General features: G+C 33.8%; 4 protein-coding genes across 6 annotated transcripts; 1 reads left to right on the plus strand and 3 right to left on the minus strand.

Annotated features, from left to right (window-relative positions):
• Positions 1 to 444: 444 nt before the first annotated feature.
• LOC126670421 (pentatricopeptide repeat-containing protein At5g61990, mitochondrial-like) lies at positions 445 to 4,621 on the minus strand. Of its 3 annotated transcripts, none has more exons than XM_050364142.2 (4): positions 2,974 to 4,621; positions 1,037 to 1,151; positions 819 to 882; positions 445 to 730 (listed from the first exon to the last, which is right to left on the minus strand). In XM_050364142.2, exon 1 carries the CDS (start codon positions 4,431 to 4,433, stop codon positions 2,979 to 2,981), a length of 1,455 nt encoding a protein of 484 aa, XP_050220099.1. In that variant the 5' UTR covers positions 4,434 to 4,621; the 3' UTR covers positions 445 to 730; positions 819 to 882; positions 1,037 to 1,151; positions 2,974 to 2,978. The 3 variants fall into 3 exon arrangements, with proteins under 3 accessions (XP_050220099.1, XP_050220098.1, XP_050220100.1); XM_050364141.2 differs by having other exon boundaries at positions 445 to 738; XM_050364143.2 differs by having other exon boundaries at positions 445 to 738; positions 1,037 to 1,212; positions 2,974 to 4,471.
• A 314-nt stretch (positions 4,622 to 4,935) lies between these two features.
• Positions 4,936 to 8,335, plus strand: LOC126670422 (uncharacterized). The gene is made up of 4 exons (XM_050364144.2): positions 4,936 to 5,088; positions 5,173 to 5,290; positions 5,379 to 5,531; positions 7,928 to 8,335. Exons 1-4 carry the CDS (start codon positions 5,081 to 5,083, stop codon positions 8,081 to 8,083), a joined length of 435 nt encoding a protein of 144 aa, XP_050220101.1. The 5' UTR covers positions 4,936 to 5,080; the 3' UTR covers positions 8,084 to 8,335.
• A 288-nt stretch (positions 8,336 to 8,623) lies between these two features.
• Positions 8,624 to 15,405, minus strand: LOC126670257 (uncharacterized). The gene is made up of 13 exons (XM_050363948.2): positions 15,145 to 15,405; positions 14,978 to 15,062; positions 14,833 to 14,903; positions 13,901 to 14,015; positions 13,665 to 13,744; positions 13,034 to 13,118; positions 12,858 to 12,938; positions 10,904 to 10,998; positions 10,717 to 10,767; positions 10,013 to 10,093; positions 9,645 to 9,717; positions 9,487 to 9,564; positions 8,624 to 8,984 (listed from the first exon to the last, which is right to left on the minus strand). Exons 1-13 carry the CDS (start codon positions 15,252 to 15,254, stop codon positions 8,937 to 8,939), a joined length of 1,053 nt encoding a protein of 350 aa, XP_050219905.1. The 5' UTR covers positions 15,255 to 15,405; the 3' UTR covers positions 8,624 to 8,936.
• A 534-nt stretch (positions 15,406 to 15,939) lies between these two features.
• On the minus strand, positions 15,940 to 18,695 carry LOC126666805 (beta-amyrin 6-beta-monooxygenase-like). The gene is made up of 3 exons (XM_050359680.2): positions 17,571 to 18,695; positions 16,694 to 16,881; positions 15,940 to 16,378 (listed from the first exon to the last, which is right to left on the minus strand). Exons 1-3 carry the CDS (start codon positions 18,547 to 18,549, stop codon positions 16,085 to 16,087), a joined length of 1,461 nt encoding a protein of 486 aa, XP_050215637.1. The 5' UTR covers positions 18,550 to 18,695; the 3' UTR covers positions 15,940 to 16,084.
• Between the last annotated feature and the right edge of the window lie 746 nt (positions 18,696 to 19,441).

Here is a 19,441-nt window from a genome sequence, read left to right on the forward strand (position 1 = left end):
TGTATTGTTGAAGTTCTCGAAATCATTTGATTTATAGAATGAAATAGCATGGAATGGAATAACTATTCCGTGAGAAATGGAATAGCTATTCTTTACTTTTTAAAAGGAGTAGTTATTCCACAAAATTATGAAATAGCAATTCCATGGAGTTACTATTCCATGAACTAAAGTGAGGTATAATTAATCATTATGGAATAGCTATTATATTCCGAACCTATTTCATGAACCAACATGGCCTCAGAGTAATTCTAGGTGAAGGTTGATACGACTAGAAAAAGCGGACTTTCACCGATTAAAGAGTGCACTGCTACTATTTCTCAATTAGCTATAAAGCTTCAGCTAACACTTTTGATGAGTACATATAGATCAATGAAACCAGTGCACTCGTATATCTATTCAACTTCTATTGGTGCATAAAAAGAATTTGATATCAAAACTTAATAATTGAAAAGAGAATTGCCTTTGTAGCATTTTAATTGAACTAATATTAAAATATTATAACAAGAAAACCATTTTATCCGGCCGAAGCACTATCGATGCACTCAAATGGCATAAACATCAACATCTTTTCGATTATTTGTTTCAAGTCTTCCATATATTGATTAAAGTCTACGTTTTCTGGAACTTGTAAATTGTTATAATCATGCCCTGCCACTGTTGATCCAGGAACTGTCATCAGACTTCAGGTCGGCGTTGTTCCCTTCACAGCTGCTGTTGTTTCTAGACTCAGCTACACTCCTAAGGAAGTACATCAGTAAGGTATTTGGCAGTTTGTTTCTGTTGAGATAACAAATGTCATAAGTTGAGGGAAAACTTACAGCCTTTAACTACCAAGCTTGTGCACCCATGTCAAAATCCTCCAGCTTTCACAGTTCAGTAATGCTGCAATAAACAACCTTTATTAATAAGCTTTTAATTATTCCGAAAGCTAGACAGAGAACATTATAGTGCACACAAGCAGCTTTCTAATTTCTTGATGTTGAATTTTCCTCATTCTTGTAAATGATGAGTACTGCTATCAAGAAAACAAAACCACCTCTTATTAGAGAAACTTGTGAGATGATAAAAGCCATTTGCTTCATTCTCAAGGAATTGTGCGACTGTTTCGAGTTCCAACCATGTCACCAGGTCCTATTCTTGTTTACTCCACCCTGCATCATGTCCAGTCAGATACTCACAAAACTGTTGACATCCTTAGTGTAACATGCACTTCTACAAATAAAAAATACTAGGAATAATTATAAAGTATGCAGATAATCTGACAGATGCTAGCTAAAACAATAATTCAATATAGTAGCTTAAATAAATTTAAAGTACAGCTACAATTAATAATTTAAACTCATTAATTCCTACAGGAAAAGAAACTCATTCTAGTAGTGAACTTGGAAGAATGGAAAAGGCTGAGATGCGTCAAGATTCATTATTAATATATGACTAAAAATTATTATCGGAGGAATTAAAATCTACTTGTTACAGTTTTTGGTTGAATCAATGTGAAAGTGTCACACTACATGTACATGAAAACCTATGTGAACAACTTGAAAACTCGAAGACATTCATCAATTTGCAGATAAAATGTTCAAACGCCACAAAGAATTAAAGTCCATTGTCTCCATGGTTCCAATAGAAATAGATCATACAAAATAGATAAAATCGCGTTTATGCATATTATACTTATATGACAATAGTGAGGCCACAAAACTAATTTAAGAGATTAATGACCGTTGGAATATAATAAGAATGTATAAAGTTGGAACTCTGATATTTCAAAATAATGTCAGCAAAACCAATATTAATAGTATGCAAGCAAAAATAAAAACTTCATGAATGACTTTAAGTACAATGCAAATCAAAATGCTATTAATCATTGATTGCGCAAAAGATGTGATTAAAAGACCTCAAAAGAACGATCAAGCAACATATATAAACTGAACAGAGGATTTATCACAATTCTCACAATAACTCAGAAACAAAGAATCAGAGATTTTCAGACACTACATACTCCCATCCTTCTTTACCCCTACTCCATCCTTTTTTCCCACAGTTCATTTTGTTTTGGCAGCCGAAAAGGTAGAACTACAGAAAACATTCTCTACTTGGTAACCGGTGTATGTCATTATGAGAATTTAACTAGACAAAAAAAATAAAAAAGAAAGAAAGCAACTACAGGTGATGTTATTTTTACAGCATCAACTTAATGATGCTCTGGCTGAGACTTAGTGTATATATGATAATCAAAACTCAGCCAGAGTATTCAAGATATCCGTCAGATAAAAAAGCATAAAAGCACACTGGAAACCGTATCTCATTAGTATGTAAACAATCTCGGTACAAATTGGTCAATCACATTAATAGTGGTTGTTACAAATTATTGGAACGTATACAATTGTGTTAATAAATTGTCAAGCTTTAGAAGAACAATTGAACCAATCAATCAAATTTATTGAAAATTAAGTTGCAATTGCAGTACACATCTAGACACCTGTAACCAAATCAATTCAAGTTTTAATCGATCAGTTGCCAAAAATTACCAAACAACACACACATTTTGCAGGTAAACTTCAAACTAGAAAGAACGGCCATCCTAATCCAAAAGGAAAGTATCAACTGATCCCATTAGTGTCATTCTTATTCTCAATTATCTCTAGAAAGCTTCATCTAAAATGGTGAGACTCACTGTAGAAAACAGAAGATTACTTAATTGTTTAAAACGTCTTAAATCATCATATTCGAAGGGAGATAAAATAACATGATAATCAACAATATTCACAAGCAAAAAGCCAAGGAGATGAAAGGAGCTTTTCTGCTTAATTCCCTTAATTAAATATCTCAAAACACAATAGCTGTTTCAGCTAGAATTTATCCCGAGTCCTAAATGCTTGGTTTAGATGGTTAGAAATGTACATATTTCAAAAGAAGTAGCAGATAGCACAACATAAAAAAGACTAAGAAAAAATGAAGTCCAAGCAATACCTGTTCTAAGCTCTAAAATCAAGCTGGTGAAACTTCTTCTGTAAATCTAATGCCAACTTTGTGTTGCCTGACTTCTGAATATGGTTTTTAACTCTCATATACACCTTCAAATTCGGTCGAAGGCCCTTCTGAATCATTTCAGAAAGAATATTAACAGCATCAACCAAATTTCCCCTTTTCTGATGGAGGTCTGCAAGCAGACTGTAATTCACATTGCTTGAGTGCTTATCAGCTGAATCCACAACATACTTATATGCTTTCTCATATTGCTGAGCGTTAACAAACCCTTTGATGAAAGCAGCATGTGTTAACAGCCGAGGTTCAAGACCCGTTGCCACCATCTCATTCAAAAACTCACAAGCCTTATCCAACTTTCCACCATTACAAGACTTATAAATAAAAATTTCAAAAGTTAATGCATCAGGAGGACAGCCTCTCTCTTTCATTTCCTTAAAAACGTTGCAAGCATCACCATATTTTCCATTTTTGAGCAAACCACTAATCACATAATTGTAAGTTTGTGCATTTGGATTGCATCCTTCCTTCCTCATCTCATCCATCAGATTTCTCGCTGCTTTCACATCACATCTTTGCGACACTACTTTAATCAAGACATTGTAGTAAGATAACTTTCTCTCCGTCTTCCCAATCACGAACAATGCCATGTCAAAAAATCCCAACTCGCTAAACATTTCAATCAATGAGTAAACTCCGGAACCATACGACGTTCCCCCAACTTCTTGCAAAATACCAACCACATCACTAGTACATTTCCTAAGCAAATCCTCATTTGCAGATATAACATTCAAATACTCGAAAGCCTTTTTACTTATAAACAATCCATTCAAAGAAAAATCCTTCAATAAGCATCGCATGGCATCATAGTCATTTAAACAACCGCAGTTACGAACAACCATACTACAAACGTGCGAATTCCGTTCTAATTCCGGCTGCCAACGCCTAATCCAATGAAAAAAATCCAACGCGGGTTTTTTCTTACTATCCAAAAAATTAAAAACCCAACTCACATCAGCAATAGACAATCCAAAACTCAAACTATTCAGCTTAGTTTTCAAATCTTTATCTTCTGTAATGAGTAAACCAATAATAACAGACACTTGGTTTCGAGTTGCTTCAGGTCTAAGGTGATGAGCATGCAATTTATTACACTGAGAAGCAGACAGAGAAAAGAATCTTAAACTAAATCTACTAAAACTTAAACAATTTAAAGATTGAGTCCACGGGCATGATATAGAACAAGCAGAAAATTTTCTAAAACTGTGGTGAAAATATGAGTAAGACCCAGATGATGAAATCAAAGAATGTGAATAATTAAGTTTTCGATTGTGTAATAACGGCCTAGATGATGAAATTAGGGTTTGAGCATGAGGGGAACAGGGGCAAATACAGGAAGTTGAGAGGTACCTTACATTAATCTTTGTAAGATTTGAGGTTTTCATCGTCACCTCCAAATTTTCAGAGACCGCCTCTATTTTAGACTAAAGTGCAAATTTGGACCGGACCGGTCTTAAAGCTACGTCGTTTTGGATACAAGACTGCTTTGCTTTTGTGGAAAATGATTACAGAACCCCTTAAACCCTTGCAATGCAGTAGTTTTTATGTTTTCTTTCAGAGGTTTATTCCCTCCATCGTCAAATAGATAAATAGTTTAAAATAAATAACTAATTTATAATCCTTTATTTGAGTCAAGAATTTTCCTCTTCCAGTGATCTTCCGCTCGTCGCCGGTGCCAATGTTCTTTCCTCCCTCCGCCGCTGCTAATATTGTGTCCAACCGTAGCCGCCAGTGCTGATTTCCGTCTCCGTCGCTGCAGCTGACAGCGCTGTCTTCTTATTGTGCTCATCATACTTCTTTCTCGTTCTTGACTGATATTTATTTTACGTTTTTATATGACTTACTTAATGTGATCTCTTTACCACTGTAGATGTTGCTTTCTTTTGGTACCAAATTCTTTTGTAATTGTTTAAGTTACTCAGTTTTTTGATTGGTTGAATTTACCTATACTCTTTTGCAGTTTTAGTAGAGAAGTAGATTACAAAGAATCGGAATTGGCACTCGTTTGTGCAAATTCAGGAATCATAATAAAATGAAGATGTAAGTACTTGGCACACTATTTTTAATTTAATGAAAATCTTGTCTTGGATGTGCAATAATACTTTGGGGTAATGTAATGTGCAGAAAGAATCCAAATGCTGGGCCACTTACTAATTTTGAAGTACTAGAGTTTCTGAAATCAAGAGGTGCTGCAAAGGATAATTCCAGGGTTATTGCTCCCGTGGCACCATCGGAGTACAAGGTTGTTTTGTCTAATGTTCAGATTTTAATGGATTAAAGAAGTCTAAGATTGTTGTGGGTATTGATAAAATGTGCTGTTTCTGTTGTAGGTATTTGATTATATAATGGAGACTCCGGCTTGCAGGCAAACCAAAGCGCAAATAAACGAGTTTATGGGGAAGTGTAAGACGTACAATCTTGCGAAAGCTGAGATCCTCAATATTATTAACCTTGCTCCGCGTGCATTAGTGGAACTTGACCCGGTAAATCCATTACCATCTCGTCTCTTTCCTATTTCTCCAATTGTTAGCTTAAAATTAATACCTAGGCATGTGATTCATTTTGTGTGACCTTCCCGATTTACTTGGTCGTTCTCTTCATAATAGTTCTCAGTTAAGTATGTGCTTTATTTCATTACATTTTGCGAGAAGCTATATTTTGAAGTGTGTTTTGATTTAGCATTTTGGATCGTAGAAAGAATAGAAACCTACCCTTGTATTGGTTATAAATGGTAAAAGTTATGTACAAATCTGTAGATGGGTGTGCGTTGCAACATGAAAGTTATGATAAATGCTTTTCCCATCTTATAAAAATTGGTTAGTCGAAGACTATGTGATTTATTTTTTATTCTTCTGCGGGTCAGAGCTTTGGCTGACATGGTTTAAGATTTAAGTTCGCGGTTGTCCTGTAGTATATTATTTCCCAGTTATTTAGAGTCTGGGGAGACTTTTGTCTTAAGCACTTTAGAATAGCCTTTATGATCTAGTTGTCTGTTATCATTTCAAACAAGGTGCTTTGGTTGGAGCCAGAAATAATTTAGACTTTAATCTGCAAATGGTGTTAGACTTTCCGTAAGGAGAGATATATGTATCTTCTCTTGCCTTCATTAACTTAATTAAGTTTTATGATAGAAACACTACCTTAATCATAAGTAGTCTCTTAACACTATCAAAACTATGAAAATGGCAGGGCAGAAAGAAAAGATAACTTTTAATAATTGATGATGGGGGCCAATAACTAGTTCTGATCTCTGTCGTGCTGTTTAAAAAGTGGTTTCACTTTTCACCAAGTAGAATGTTTTTGATCAATTAATTATTCATGATTTTGATACATTTTAGTGTCAAGATATAGAATAGTTTTTTCTTTTTTCCTTTTTGAACCGAAGAGTTATGGAATAGTTCAGATGATGATGGTGCATGATTTAAACAAGAAGATTAGTATGAATTTTGTGAGGTGTAAAACTATTATTTAGGTGTTTATTAATTTATCTAGTAATAGAAGTTCAAAATAGGCATTCATCTTGAATTATCGACCTCTTTCTAACATATGATATTCAATGTATTACCAATGGCACGGAACTTCAGCTTTACTGCAATTATGGTATCACCTAACCCTGTGAGATCTGAGTCCACCATGGGGTCATGTGTTGTTGAAAAAGGAGGGTGGTTGATAGAAATGTTAATTCATAATACACTTATAGACACACGAATATATGATTTTACATCTGTTAAGAAATCTAAGGTGTCGGAAGCTGCACGTGCTTTCCTTTTCTGTTATTTTTCTAATATTTAAAATATGTAAAATTTAGGGAACGTCCACTCAGAGAATGCTAAGCTTCTTTTTTGCAAAATGTTTCTCAAGGAAGCAGGAAAAAAAGTGATAAATATAGATTAGCAAGCAAATTTCTTGATATCCAATAATGCTATTAGGCTCTGAAGAACTGATTAAGATGTTTTCTGTTATGTTTTTTTATCTTGTTTAAAAATATTACATTTTCCATTTGAGAATCATACATCATTCTTTTGCTTTGAACTACTTCAGCTCTTAAAGCTTTTTTCAAGTCTCGGCATCAGCATTGTGATCCTTTTGTCCCTTCGTTGGCCTTCTGCATTTTGCACTCTTATGGTTATGGTCATTTATATTCATTATATTTCTCTTTTTTGGTTTTCAACTTTCAATTTTGTTTATTCTTACTCTTAAGCAGGGGTATGCACTCAGTCCAAATCGAAGCGAATTAAAATTTTGATTTTTTTTTAAATTGAACCAAGCTAATTAATATGGTTGGTTTTTGGTTATATTTGGTATGAATTGAAATGGTTTTACTTCTAAAGCGAATGGACTTGAAAAATGAATTTTGTATAAATCTAAAATGAACTAATTTGTCTGGTCGGTTATTCGGTTTAGTTCGATGTTTGCACACGGCCACTCGCAAGTCTCAAATCTCAATATTTTTGTCTGTTTTTTTTGTCTTCTATTTCAGTTTATCATTGCACTTCAACTAGTTACTAAGATCCCTCTACCATGTGTTATTATTGAATCTGAAAACTATTAACAGGGTCTAAAGTTTTTCTGTAATCTTTTCATTAAATGCTGTTGTGTACACTATTATACTTTCTAAGCAATGTTGAAGTTCAAAGGTGGAAACGATTAAGATTGATCTTCAAAGAATTAGAAGTTGTTGAGAGACTGCAATTTAGCTGTTACAACTAATTTAAAGAGAATTCGGATCTACTGTTTGCATACATTAGTTAGAAATGAAAAAATAAAAAAAGAATTTCACTATTGAATTGGTCAGCCTGAAACTGAATTAAATATCATGAGTCTAATGTTGGGTTAAGAAAAATGCATGATTCACAGTTTAGGTTATTGTGTTGAACAGATTATAGAGAACCCTGAAGCTCGTTATGGAGAGGAGCTGGAAGAATTAACAGTCTTGGTTAGCAATGTATTTCCACCTCCTCCGCTAGCTGAGGAAGAGAATACGAATAATGAAGAAAATGGACATGAGGAACAAGATCAAACGGATGAGTCATAGTTAATAGAGCTTTAGACCTCATTTCGCACTGCAATTTCGAAGATGAACGGTGAGAGAGAGGCACTCATAACTTTTGATTCTTTTTATTATTATCTCGCTTCTGTGCATAGCAAGGGATAAGCTATATCAAATACTCGTTTAGAAGTCGCTTGATTTACTAAATTTTGTAAGAATGAGAATGATTTTCATTGTATTTTATTGGGGAAAATTACATCAGAAATAGAAATGTCATTCATTCTCATTTTTCTTAAATTTTCACCATCATTTCTCTTATTCAACCAAACAACATAAAATTAATAATTTTCATTTTCATTTTGCTCTTGTTCCCAACCTTAAACCTGACCTTGAATCTGACCTTGAACCTATAAAATCTAGACTGGGATCTTGGCTTTTGCCTATTCAAAAATACACCCTCTACACATTTAAGCAAAATGGTGTCTCCTAAAGTTATATTGTTACTATCAAATTGTAGGGTGATCACATTATCATTGTCGATTTTGTAATCCGTTAAAATAAGAATATATAATTGGCAAAATCAAGGACAAAAATGTAAAAAAGGTTGAATGCTAAAGGTTATGCCATATCTATTACAGGTGCATCCTTCTAAATTCAGATCAACAACAAAAACCTGACTTGTACAAACTTTAGCCGCCGCATATTACTGTAAAAAAAAACCATTTTTTTATACGACAGCTTCAACATAATTTTCAAAATCAGAAGCCTGGATTACAGGATTTAAGCATGCTTATAGAAAGGAAGCCCACAAACATCCTCTACACATTAACTAAAGATTTGGCATCTGAGGTATCCTAAAAAATAGACAGGCCTCTGTACTAACGAGTCCTCATATTACTCAATGCTGTGGCTGTGATGTCTGTGATGGCCGACGGAGTCCAGGTATCTGCAACAGATAGTATTTTCATATAAGATAGTGCTACTATAAGCCACTGTTATCAAAAGCAGAGTGACTCTGAATTTGGCCGAAAAAAAGAATCAGGTTGGTAATTAAAATAAAACAAATCAGCAGTTAAGCTGTATGACCTGCAATTGACACACACAAAATGCACCAATGACTATCTACAAACTTTTGTTCTTTAATAAAATTTCAAATTAAAGAAAAAGAATTATGTCTGACTTTCTATAGAAATGAAAGCATTTATCATCATATTGAAATGTAAAACTACGAGTTACAGATGCATCTAATGTAAATATCTACAAACAGCTTTATGCTTATAATTACTTATTATTATTAAAAGAACGAGTGGTTCAACCTTTGATCAATAGCTCACCCGGTTGAACCAAAGAAAATTTATTTCACCTATTATCATTTATGTCTGTTTTAATAACATTGCTATAAACCTACTATAAATTTATTTCATGCAAGTAGGTGTACAAATACCAACCTCAACTCCATGAGGCCCTATGCGATTGCGAGATATAAAATTAAGAACAAGTGCTGCAAATTCATCAGGTACATCTTCCTGAAAATGCACCAGTTTCAATTTTTATAAAATAGACAGAAGAAAATAAAATTCAAAATGAATGCATAACATATCGCCACCTGTATAGCATGCCCGGTATGTCTGACAACTACCATTTGGAACTTGCCTTGCATTTGGCCAATTGTAAGAGTTCTGTTGCAAAACAGAGCACAAAAAAACTCAGAAAAAATTCGTAATAATTCCAGAACACATCACATAATACATGTCATTACTGAAGAGTAAATGCCTAAAAAACCAGGTTTCAAGACGATACTATTAATTGACAAGTTGATGTCTAAATGCAGCTAAAAAGATGAAGTAATCTTTGCATAACCACATGGCTTCATTAATCAAATCTCAAATACCGGTTCACTGCCAAGTATTATGAAGCGATGTGTAAACAGAACTATTTGGAATCTTCTATAATCTGCAAGTTCATGAACATGACCTGTCCAGTCTGTCTGTTCCCGCTAAAAGCAAGAGTTTTGGAACTGGAGATGATAGAAACTTTTCTGAAAGGCCCTCATACCTACAAGTAATAGATAGTTGTAAGTAACTTGTACAAATCAATGTCTGCTAGCAATAAACCAAGAAAGAGCTAAAGCATCTTTCTCAAGTCTATCTATCTTCTTTTGGGTTTCCTGTTATAGTCCTCGTATTATCATCTGAAAGGAAGCATGTTTCAAAAGATCGACAAGGATGACTTTTGAGAAAGTGTGAAATTCCAATTGGTTCAACATATAGCTGGCCCAAGAAAATGTAAGATTTCTTTAGCTGAATGTTGACCTCTATACTAGTGGTTTGCACATCTAAGCAAATAACCTTTTTGAGCATGAGACAATGAGAAATCCAATTGGTTCAACAAATAGCAGGCCCAAGAAAAAGTGAGATTCCTTCAGCCGAATTTTGACCTCTATACTAGTGGTTTGCGATCTAAGAAACCTTTGAGCATGTCCAATAATTAATTAGCAAGTGCACAAACTAGAAAGGAGCATCCAGGTTGCTGATAAAATTGTATCCGAGGAAATAGAATCAATTACGCGCAATCAGATCATGTACTGCACAGGCTTCATTCTAATGTAAGAATTAAAAAGTAAATCCTCATCATAGTGCCATTAAAGAAGTAAATGTTACTTCCAGATTTAACCCTACCATTCTCTCCAATATTGTTCTGTTTCTTGTAGAAGTGATCGATAAACATAGCTGCAACACAAATTAACGAATTTCAGTGATTGACTATCTTGCTTACTACTAAAAGCAGTAGCTGCTCTAGAACATTAAATTACAGCAACTACAAAGTTTCAAGAAAAATATTTGAAAAACTGGCAGAAGTGCTTACCATTTCTTTGAGTCATCATACTTTAAAGTGGTAGGCACAGATATGCGAGCAGAATCAATGTTTCTTAAAGTACCTCCCTTGACACTCCATTCTATCTGCATAAAAGCATCAGTTTCCACTAAAGGCCTGAAAACATCACCAGTATGCTTCACTGAGAAATTATCATCATAAAACTTATTTTTCCCAGAGTCAGAACTAGAACCTAGAATATCAAGACGTAAAAAAAAACGATCCACGTAACCGATGAATGAACATGGTGCATAAACCAGTAATACAGTGTACTAAGCAATATAAAAACTGTTTAAATAGTTCACAATACTGCAAGAACAGCGAAATATCAAAATATTTTTATGTGTCAGCTAATAAAACAATCGATTAGGTAAGTAATTGCTTGATTTACAAGTTGAAGTGAACCATTTAATTCAATTGAAGCAACCAAACTACTTGTATCAAGCTTGGAAAAGGAAAAAGAGAAGTCATAGATGAAAATGATGAATTACAGACTCCATTCAGTTTTAAATTCACACAGTTTTAAATAAATAATGCAATAGACATCTTTATCCTTTTCCAATTATTTTCACTCTTTGTTGATCACTCTCTTCATATCCTCTATCCAAATTGATTATTCTGCCCAATGTCTCTTTCCCCTTATTTTCCATAAACTCACTCATTTCCATTAGTTTATTCATTCTTCTTTTCCTTTTAAAGAAAATAGTTCTACTATGGATTTATAAGCATAATTGTCAAAATCCGAATCGACAATCGATATTTAAATTTTTAGAATCATGAATCGAGAATCATAAGATTTGGTTTAAATTAATAAATATTAATAATAAATAAATTATAGAAATAGGTATTAAATAATAAACATAAAAAGAAAAAAATCTTATAGTTGAGTTCTCATAGAAAATTTAAAAACCTAACCCAACTAAATTAGGAGTACATTTTAAGATGGATTCGTTAACTATTTACAATTTGAAAAGGTAAAATGAGTCGCGGCACTATACGCACACAAGACAATATTCGCCCACGTGACAGTGATATGTTCCCAAGTCCCAACTTTATAAAACTTTACTATTCTAAAATATTGATCCACATGATATGTTTCTTACTTTCCAAAGGTTTACACTTTTAAAACTTTTCCTATCCCTCTCTTCGTATTCCTCTCATCTTCAACCTCTACTTCACCTCCATAACCATGCTCTGTGTTTTTCTTTTCTCTACGTTTTCTACCTTTAAATTTTGCAAATATTCACCTTTCGATCTTCTTTTTGTTGGAATCATATTGTTTTTAAAGCTTTTTACAAGAACCACTGAATCGACCGAGTCAGTCTGATTCCAACGATTCAGGACCGATTCGGCACTAATTTTGATTCCCCTTATGGAGTCTGCTCGTTTCCTTCGTTACTCAACTCGTGACTAGTACGAGTCTAACAATAGTGTTTACAAGTATATTGTACTTTGGTCTTAAACGTATTATAAGGATGACGAACACATAAAATACAAAGCTCCACTATCTTAATACTAGACATAGAGTATCAAGATAGAAGTGCTTGATAGAGACGCGAAAATTCATTGATTGGCGACCCGTAAAAAAAGGAAACTTACTGTAATAAACTGATGTTGCCTACACATGCATACATGACTTGTAAAATGAAAGCAAAAAAGTTTTGGTATCAAACTACCTCGAGTATTCATCTCTATATGTTTGCTAGCATAGTTTAATTATATCTATTAAAAATTAATTAAAATGTTGATAATGCATATGACATGTATAAGCATACAACATTACAAGAATACAAGTGACTAATTGAATTTGAAATTTGCACCGAATCAGTTGATTATAGAATTTGAATTTGATTCTTCACAGAGTATGACAAAAAGCAGGTAAAAGAAGTGCAGTCAAAGAACTAATATATAGAAGTGATTGATATTCAAAAGGAAGTGTATATACCGCTTTTTCTATGCTTGAAAAATGTTGCATCCTGTTTGACAAGATTTTCTGCATGTGAACCAAAGAAGACATAGCTGTTCCCTGAAATTCAATCACATACCAAATAAGAGCTATAAATATCATTAATAAACAAATGTTCGGAGTAATGAAGAAAAGTTAATTATATAAAAACAAACCTCTACAACATCTACAACTATCAGCCCAGCCAAACTAGGTAATACTTTCTTAGCTGCAACATGGACAGCAACTGAGCCACCCATGCTGCATTACAATGCCATGAATTCAGTCAGCAAACAGAAGAACAGACAGAGAAAAATACAAAAACAGAAAAATAGATTGCATAAAAGAATCAACTTTTTTTATATTCTTAAAATGAAGCAGACTATAAATAGAAAAACCACAATCTAAAACTTGCATCCACGTGTACATAAGGAAAAGAACATAGAGATGGCTGAACAAAATGATTCATAATTTATTCTATGTTAGAAGCTAGAAGCTCTATGAGTGCATTACTTCATGATCAACCATAGCATTCATTACCAGTTGCTGTTGAATGTCAAGTTCAAGATAGGGCTCAAAAAGATGACAAAAATATTTAGTTTGTAAAAGATCGAGAGTCCTTTATATCATTCAGAAGATAATCTAGAGTCTAAACATAGCTCCTCTCCCCCATAGTCGCACAAAGCCACAATCATCCAGATAAAGGAAAAGAAAGAAAGAAAGGAGAGCATGCATATGAAATAGAGACATAGCTAAGACTTCTAGCATACAACAGTCTTCTAAGAAAGTTAGCATACAGAATACAACCTGTGGCCAACAAGTACAATTGCAGGAAAATTGTCTCTATACATCTCCTTCAGTACAGCCAAAACATCATTGCACATGGTCTGCACATGTAAGAGAACACTTACAGATGACCATTTACAAAATCTTGTCATTCACAAGAAAAAAAATTGAAAAATGAAAATAACTGGGGAGAAAAAATTATATTTGTAGCAAGAAGCAACCTCTTTAAGTTAAATAGACTATTACAAATCAAGTACCTCAATGGATAAATTAAGATCATTTTCTGTGGACGTTTTTCCATGTCCTCTCAAGTCGAGTGCAACTATCCGGGCTTTCTCCTTCATTTTACTCGCGGAAAGTGCAAATGATAGCCTGACAAAGTATGCAACTCAAACTTGTTGAATACCTTAAAACAGATTGAATTTTGTTTTGATTATTATGAAGTCCACAATGATGTAAATTCTGAAAGATCTCGTACATGAATAATGCTGATCAAAATACCAGGCAAAAAAGTTCTAGCACATATCACACTAATACAGAAGAATATTGTATAACTTAGTCCTGCTTCTAGGGGCGACATCAACCATATAATGGTTTCTAGTATATGATGTACCTATGAAGTATGAAACAATTCACTAAAAGCATCCCATGCAGCTACAAAGACAAATTTGCATATAATGCTTCCACCGCAAACAGTAATTGGCAAATTTAGATCATACTTGGATCACCCTGCCAGAAAGCATGATGATCCTAGTAACATTAGTCTTTCTATACTGAGCCTGTTTTGTCCTAACAGCTTGATTGACAATGGAAAAATAGAAAAGAAAATGAGCAGCTCTTCGAACCTGGATCAACTCTTGAGTGACTACACAAAATAATGAAATTAAACTGAAAAGGCCGTGACTACAGGCTTTGAGAAAGAATATGGTGGCTGAAGAATAAATGACAATAACGACAGCAGCAGCAAACACTCAAAAGGCATTTGCCTTTTCTCAATCCTCTTTTATAACAGTAAACCAGTATTACTATTACTATCATCATTAAACTCGAATTCCGGCATCACACGCCATAACAAAAATAACGATTGCACTTATAATAAAAATTATCAAGGATTACATGTTCAATTCCCTTGTAGAAAAACACAATTGTACAAAACATAAAATCCGGGCGAGAAAACAACAAGACATACCCAGTATAGCCACCACCATGAAGACAAAAAACAACAGGGCCTTCAGTTCCTGCTATATACACATGAAACACCTATAATACAATAACAAACATTCAAACACAACATCTGATCAAATCATTAAAGAACCAAAAAACAAAACACTAACGTCATTAGAATCAGGGATGGAAATATCCTCCTCTCGATCAAAGTACTGTTTCCAGTCTAGAGGAGAGTACTTGTGCAATGAGCTTCTGCAATTTCAAAAAAAAAGTCAATAAGTGAGCGAATTTGGCTGATGAGTCAGGTTAATGAGAATCGATAAAGTAACTCAACTGAGCAGGCGGAGGAGGGCGTTGAGGAACTGAGTTGAAAGCAGAAATTACTTCTTGTTCGTTTTCAAGATCCTCTTCTGGAAGTGCGGTTAGGTTTTCCGATGAATCCATTTTTCTTTATTTCAATCAATCCATTCAATTCAACTTAAAACAGCCATTTTATTACACTTTCAGCGGCAGCACCACCAGATAATCAAATTGAAACAAACTAAAATTGTATTAGAAACCGAATCACCGGTTTCCGGTTTAACCTGTTCTTAAGTAAAATTTTGGAAAAATAAAAATTTAGCCAGAAATCCGTACCAATTCTCTTCGTCCAGTTTAACCGGTTCAATTGGCGGTTTAACCAGTTTCGTTGCTGGTTTGACTGCGGAATTGATCCGCTTCAATTCGGCTTGATCAAATTTTTGGTATTTTTGCATTTTTGGGCCATACGGTAAGCCAGTTCTGGGTCAACAGGCCGGTCCAATCCGGTTCTATTATCACCAGAAAATAACCCAAGGAAACGGGCCAAAATACAAAGGACTGCATTAAACTAGGAATGTGCACGAGTTTTGCAAATTTCCAAATCTGAACTGAAAATCGAACCATTTTTACATCTATATAAACAAACACCTTTTCTATTAAATCGGCTTAAATCATATTTGATGTTCGAAATTCTTTAACTGATGAAGAAGAACAAAAACCATATCAAACTGTACGAAACGAAAAATCGAGACTAGAAGGAAGAATCCAATGTTGTTATCGACTCTTTACGGTAACAACATTGGTCGCAAAGGGTTCTAACAGTTTCTCATATCAGTACAACAGATCAGCTGGCTGACCTCCTCACCAAACCACTTGTATTAACGCAAAAAAGATGAAGCATTTTCTTACAAGTTGAGAATTTATTTGCATGCAAGAAATTCTACAAAATATAACATAAAGAAAGCAATGGAGTTCTAAAGAGGTTCAAGCAGAATTGGCAATCCATGGACTGGAACTGGAGAAGGATCATAAATGATTTTTTCATTTGGAATCAGTTTCTTCCACTTGAATTTGGTGACCACATTATGCATGAAAATAAGAATCTCCAGTCGAGCATATTCTTTTCCTGGACACATCAAAGGTCCTCCTCCAAATGGTACAAAAGTGTAGGGGGCTGGTCCGTTTCCTTCAAATCTGCTCGGGTCGAACTTTTCTGGATCTTCAAAGTATTTTGGATTTTTATGAGTTGAATGCACTGTCCAGTGAGTCTGCAAATCAAAATACCAAAACATTTACTAATGAGTACACTTGTCCATAGGCCTGTGCAAAAATCGAACCAAATAGAAAATCAAATTGAATCAACCAGTTTAGTTTGGTTCATTTTGATGCTTTAAAAACTTTTGTTTGGTTCGGTTTTAAACAGTTAAGTTTTAGTACAAACTTAACCTAACCAAAATATCGACTGAACCGACATGTTCAATTTCTTTTTATATTCTTGTAAGTTCGGTCCGGTTTGATTTAAAAAAATAAATTTTCAATTTGATTCAATTTGGTTCGAACTGAATGCTCATGTATTTACATACCTTCCAGCCCTTTGGAATTGTAAAACCTGCATAAGTGAAGTCAGTTATGGCCTCTCTGAATGCTCCTTGAGATGGGGGCATTAGTCTCATTGTCTCACAAGCTACACACCATGAATATTTCATTTTCTGAATGTCTTCCCAATTCAACAATTCATCTGGCCCTTTCGACCCTGCAATCTCCATTTGCTCTACGAGAGGATAAGATAAATAATTAAGATTTATGTGAAATGAAGGTGGTACCTAAACTTTATGATATATTCAATTTTTATTTAAAGTATCTCAACATTTTCCGTTTAAATTAAATTGATGTGATAATTAACTGAAATATATTCTAAAAATATAACAACATATCCGTTGTCATATTATTATTTTCTTAAAGTGGCTTTCAACATGACAACAGATTTAGCAATATATATATTTTAAGAATATATTTCAGTCGATTTACTATGTGAATATTTAGGGTTAGACATTATAAAATGATTACAGAAATAATTATTTTTAAAACGGTTACCAAGCTATAAAAAGATATAAAACGGCTACCGAATTATAGCACGTTTACAAAACGATTACTAGGCTATAGTTTTTTTATAAAATATTTATCAATTTGTTGCATGATTGTACAATATTTTTCTTGTGCACATCTATAATTCAATAATCATTTTGTAAAAAAACTATAGTTCAGTAACTGCTTTATAACTTTTTATAGTTCGGCAATCCTTTTATAAACGAATAATAGTTCGGTAACCGTTTTATAATTTTTATAGTTTAGTAACTATTTCGTAAAAAAATTATAGTTCGGTAAACTGCAAATATATGTAACCCCATGAATTTAACTAGTTAAGAAAATTTGTGATGGATAATGTGGAAAATGAGTTACCTTTGAAGACTTCACTATAGACATGGGGATGTTGAGCGAGAAACATAATAGCAAATGTAATTGTAGTACTTATAGTATCATGGCTAGCAATAAGTACCGCCAATATATGATTAGCTATCTCTCTCTCTGTAAACAGCTTTCCAAACTCATCATCTTCTACAAGCAGCATCCGTGTCAACAAATCCGTTCGCATATCTTTCTTTTCCAGAAGCTCCATTTTTCTGTTCTTGATAATCGCCAAAAGCTCGTTAAGAATGATTTTACTCGCTTTAATGGCTCGATTATAAGCTGTTCCGGGGAAATTAATGGGGACTGAAAGCATCCCGGAAGTTACAAGACTAAATGGATCGGAAAATTGAGTAACTTGATCGGGGTTTTCGATGCTCATGAACACTCTACAAGCTAATGTAAATGTGTATTTTCTTGAAAGTGGGAAGGCTTTTACTTCTTTATAAGGAAACCAATCTGTTTTCAGATGTTGTTTTGCCATTGAATCCATTACAGGAATGAGATGTTGTAGGGCTTCGGGTTTTAGAAATTCGGGTAGTAATCGACGGAATCTTGTCGAGTATTTTTTCACAGAATGTTCTTCTTGAGATTCCTGAAAGAGCATAGCTTTCAGGACGGAACGTGGCCACCAAGCAACTACGTATTTGTTTTCACTTGTGAAGAGTAACTTGTTACCCAAGGCACCACAAAATACAGCCATGTTTTCTCCTAGTAATGACGTCTGAAAGACGTCCGGCGAGTACTTTTCTACTCTGTCATTGATGAATTTCTCAGGGTTTCCTCGTCTGCAACGCTTCATGTATTCGAAACTTTCTCCGAAGAACGGCCAGCCTTTTGTTCCTGGTGGATGAATCTGCTTATTATGAGCATCTGAGGGGTTTTTGATTTTGTAAAAAAGAAGATAGATGGAAGATAATGAGATAAAGATGAGTGTAATGTGAATAAGAGAGGCAAAGAAGAAAAACTCCATTGTCTCTGTAAAAAAAAAACCTTGTGGATTAACAATTAATGGCTGATAACTAGGAGATTGATGATGGTGAAGGTGGGAGATATATCATGCATATGGTGAATCTTGTATTACAAGGCAATGCAGTGTACATGGTTCACTTCTTTAGGCATTGAATTTGGAATTGCACTACATTCATGACCCTTTAATTAAGTCATTTTTTATATAAATATCCTTGTACATAATAAGTGTATATTTATTTATCCATGATCTCATGTAATTATTTTTAAAGAAATTAACCATATAAATGTTTAAGATTACGAGCTTTATGAGAATTTATACAGATTTTGAATTTGGATCTACACACAACCACATACAACTATTAGGTGGAAGTTTATCATTTTATGGTAACCGTTAGGTCTCGAACATATTAGAAAATGTCTAGATTTAGGGGAAAAAAGAGAAAAGTCGAGCTGAGAAAATACAAGAAGAATTTATAATAAAAAATTACAAAAAGGTTATGAAAATAAAATTCCCTATATTTTTAGTATTGATGAATTTGATAAGGTTATATTAATATACTATTTTCTAAATAAAAATGTCTTATAGTTTAACTTTTTAAAAAATTGCTTATTGGATAACTTGTTCATGTATAATTCATGTGACAAATTTGTAAAGTCAGCTACAATAATCATAAAAGTAAGAAGAGAAGAAGGTAACAAGATAAGAAATGCAAGATGTGTGTTAGCTATAAATCTCCCAAATTATAGGTAAAATATAGTTGTTCTGCCCGCACGGGTTTCGTTGTCTAAGTCTCAGCCATTTGAGCGTTAAAGGTCGCGGGTTCGAACTCCAACTACGCCCTTTCTTAATATTGAGTAGTTGAGGTTGGATTGCTGGCCATTATAATCCGGAA

Source organism: Mercurialis annua, linkage group LG2 (genome assembly GCF_937616625.2).
Source record: "Mercurialis annua linkage group LG2, ddMerAnnu1.2, whole genome shotgun sequence".
Taxonomy (NCBI): Eukaryota; Viridiplantae; Streptophyta; class Magnoliopsida; order Malpighiales; family Euphorbiaceae; genus Mercurialis; species Mercurialis annua.

What these genes read in the sequence shown, in the direction of transcription:
- LOC126670421 (XM_050364142.2), bottom strand. Translation starts at nt 4,433, where the DNA reads ATGAAAACCTCAAATCTTACAAAGATTAATGTAAGGTACCTCTCAACT.
- LOC126670422 (XM_050364144.2), top strand. An exon ending in TGGCACCATCGGAGTACAAG is followed by an intron (nt 5,291 to 5,378) that starts GTTGTTTTGTCT and finishes TTTCTGTTGTAG; the next exon opens with GTATTTGATTATATAATGGA. An exon ending in CATTAGTGGAACTTGACCCG is followed by an intron (nt 5,532 to 7,927) that starts GTAAATCCATTA and finishes TGTGTTGAACAG; the next exon opens with ATTATAGAGAACCCTGAAGC.
- LOC126670257 (XM_050363948.2), bottom strand. Translation starts at nt 15,254, where the DNA reads ATGGATTCATCGGAAAACCTAACCGCACTTCCAGAAGAGGATCTTGAA. An exon ending in CCATCCCTGATTCTAATGAC is followed by an intron (nt 14,904 to 14,977) that starts GTTAGTGTTTTG and finishes ATTGTATTATAG; the next exon opens with GTGTTTCATGTGTATATAGC. An exon ending in GGAACAGACAGACTGGACAG is followed by an intron (nt 9,718 to 10,012) that starts GTCATGTTCATG and finishes GTTTTGCAACAG; the next exon opens with AACTCTTACAATTGGCCAAA.
- LOC126666805 (XM_050359680.2), bottom strand. Translation starts at nt 18,549, where the DNA reads ATGGAGTTTTTCTTCTTTGCCTCTCTTATTCACATTACACTCATCTTT. An exon ending in CTATAGTGAAGTCTTCAAAG is followed by an intron (nt 16,882 to 17,570) that starts GTAACTCATTTT and finishes ATCCTCTCGTAG; the next exon opens with AGCAAATGGAGATTGCAGGG. An exon ending in CAATTCCAAAGGGCTGGAAG is followed by an intron (nt 16,379 to 16,693) that starts GTATGTAAATAC and finishes TTTGATTTGCAG; the next exon opens with ACTCACTGGACAGTGCATTC.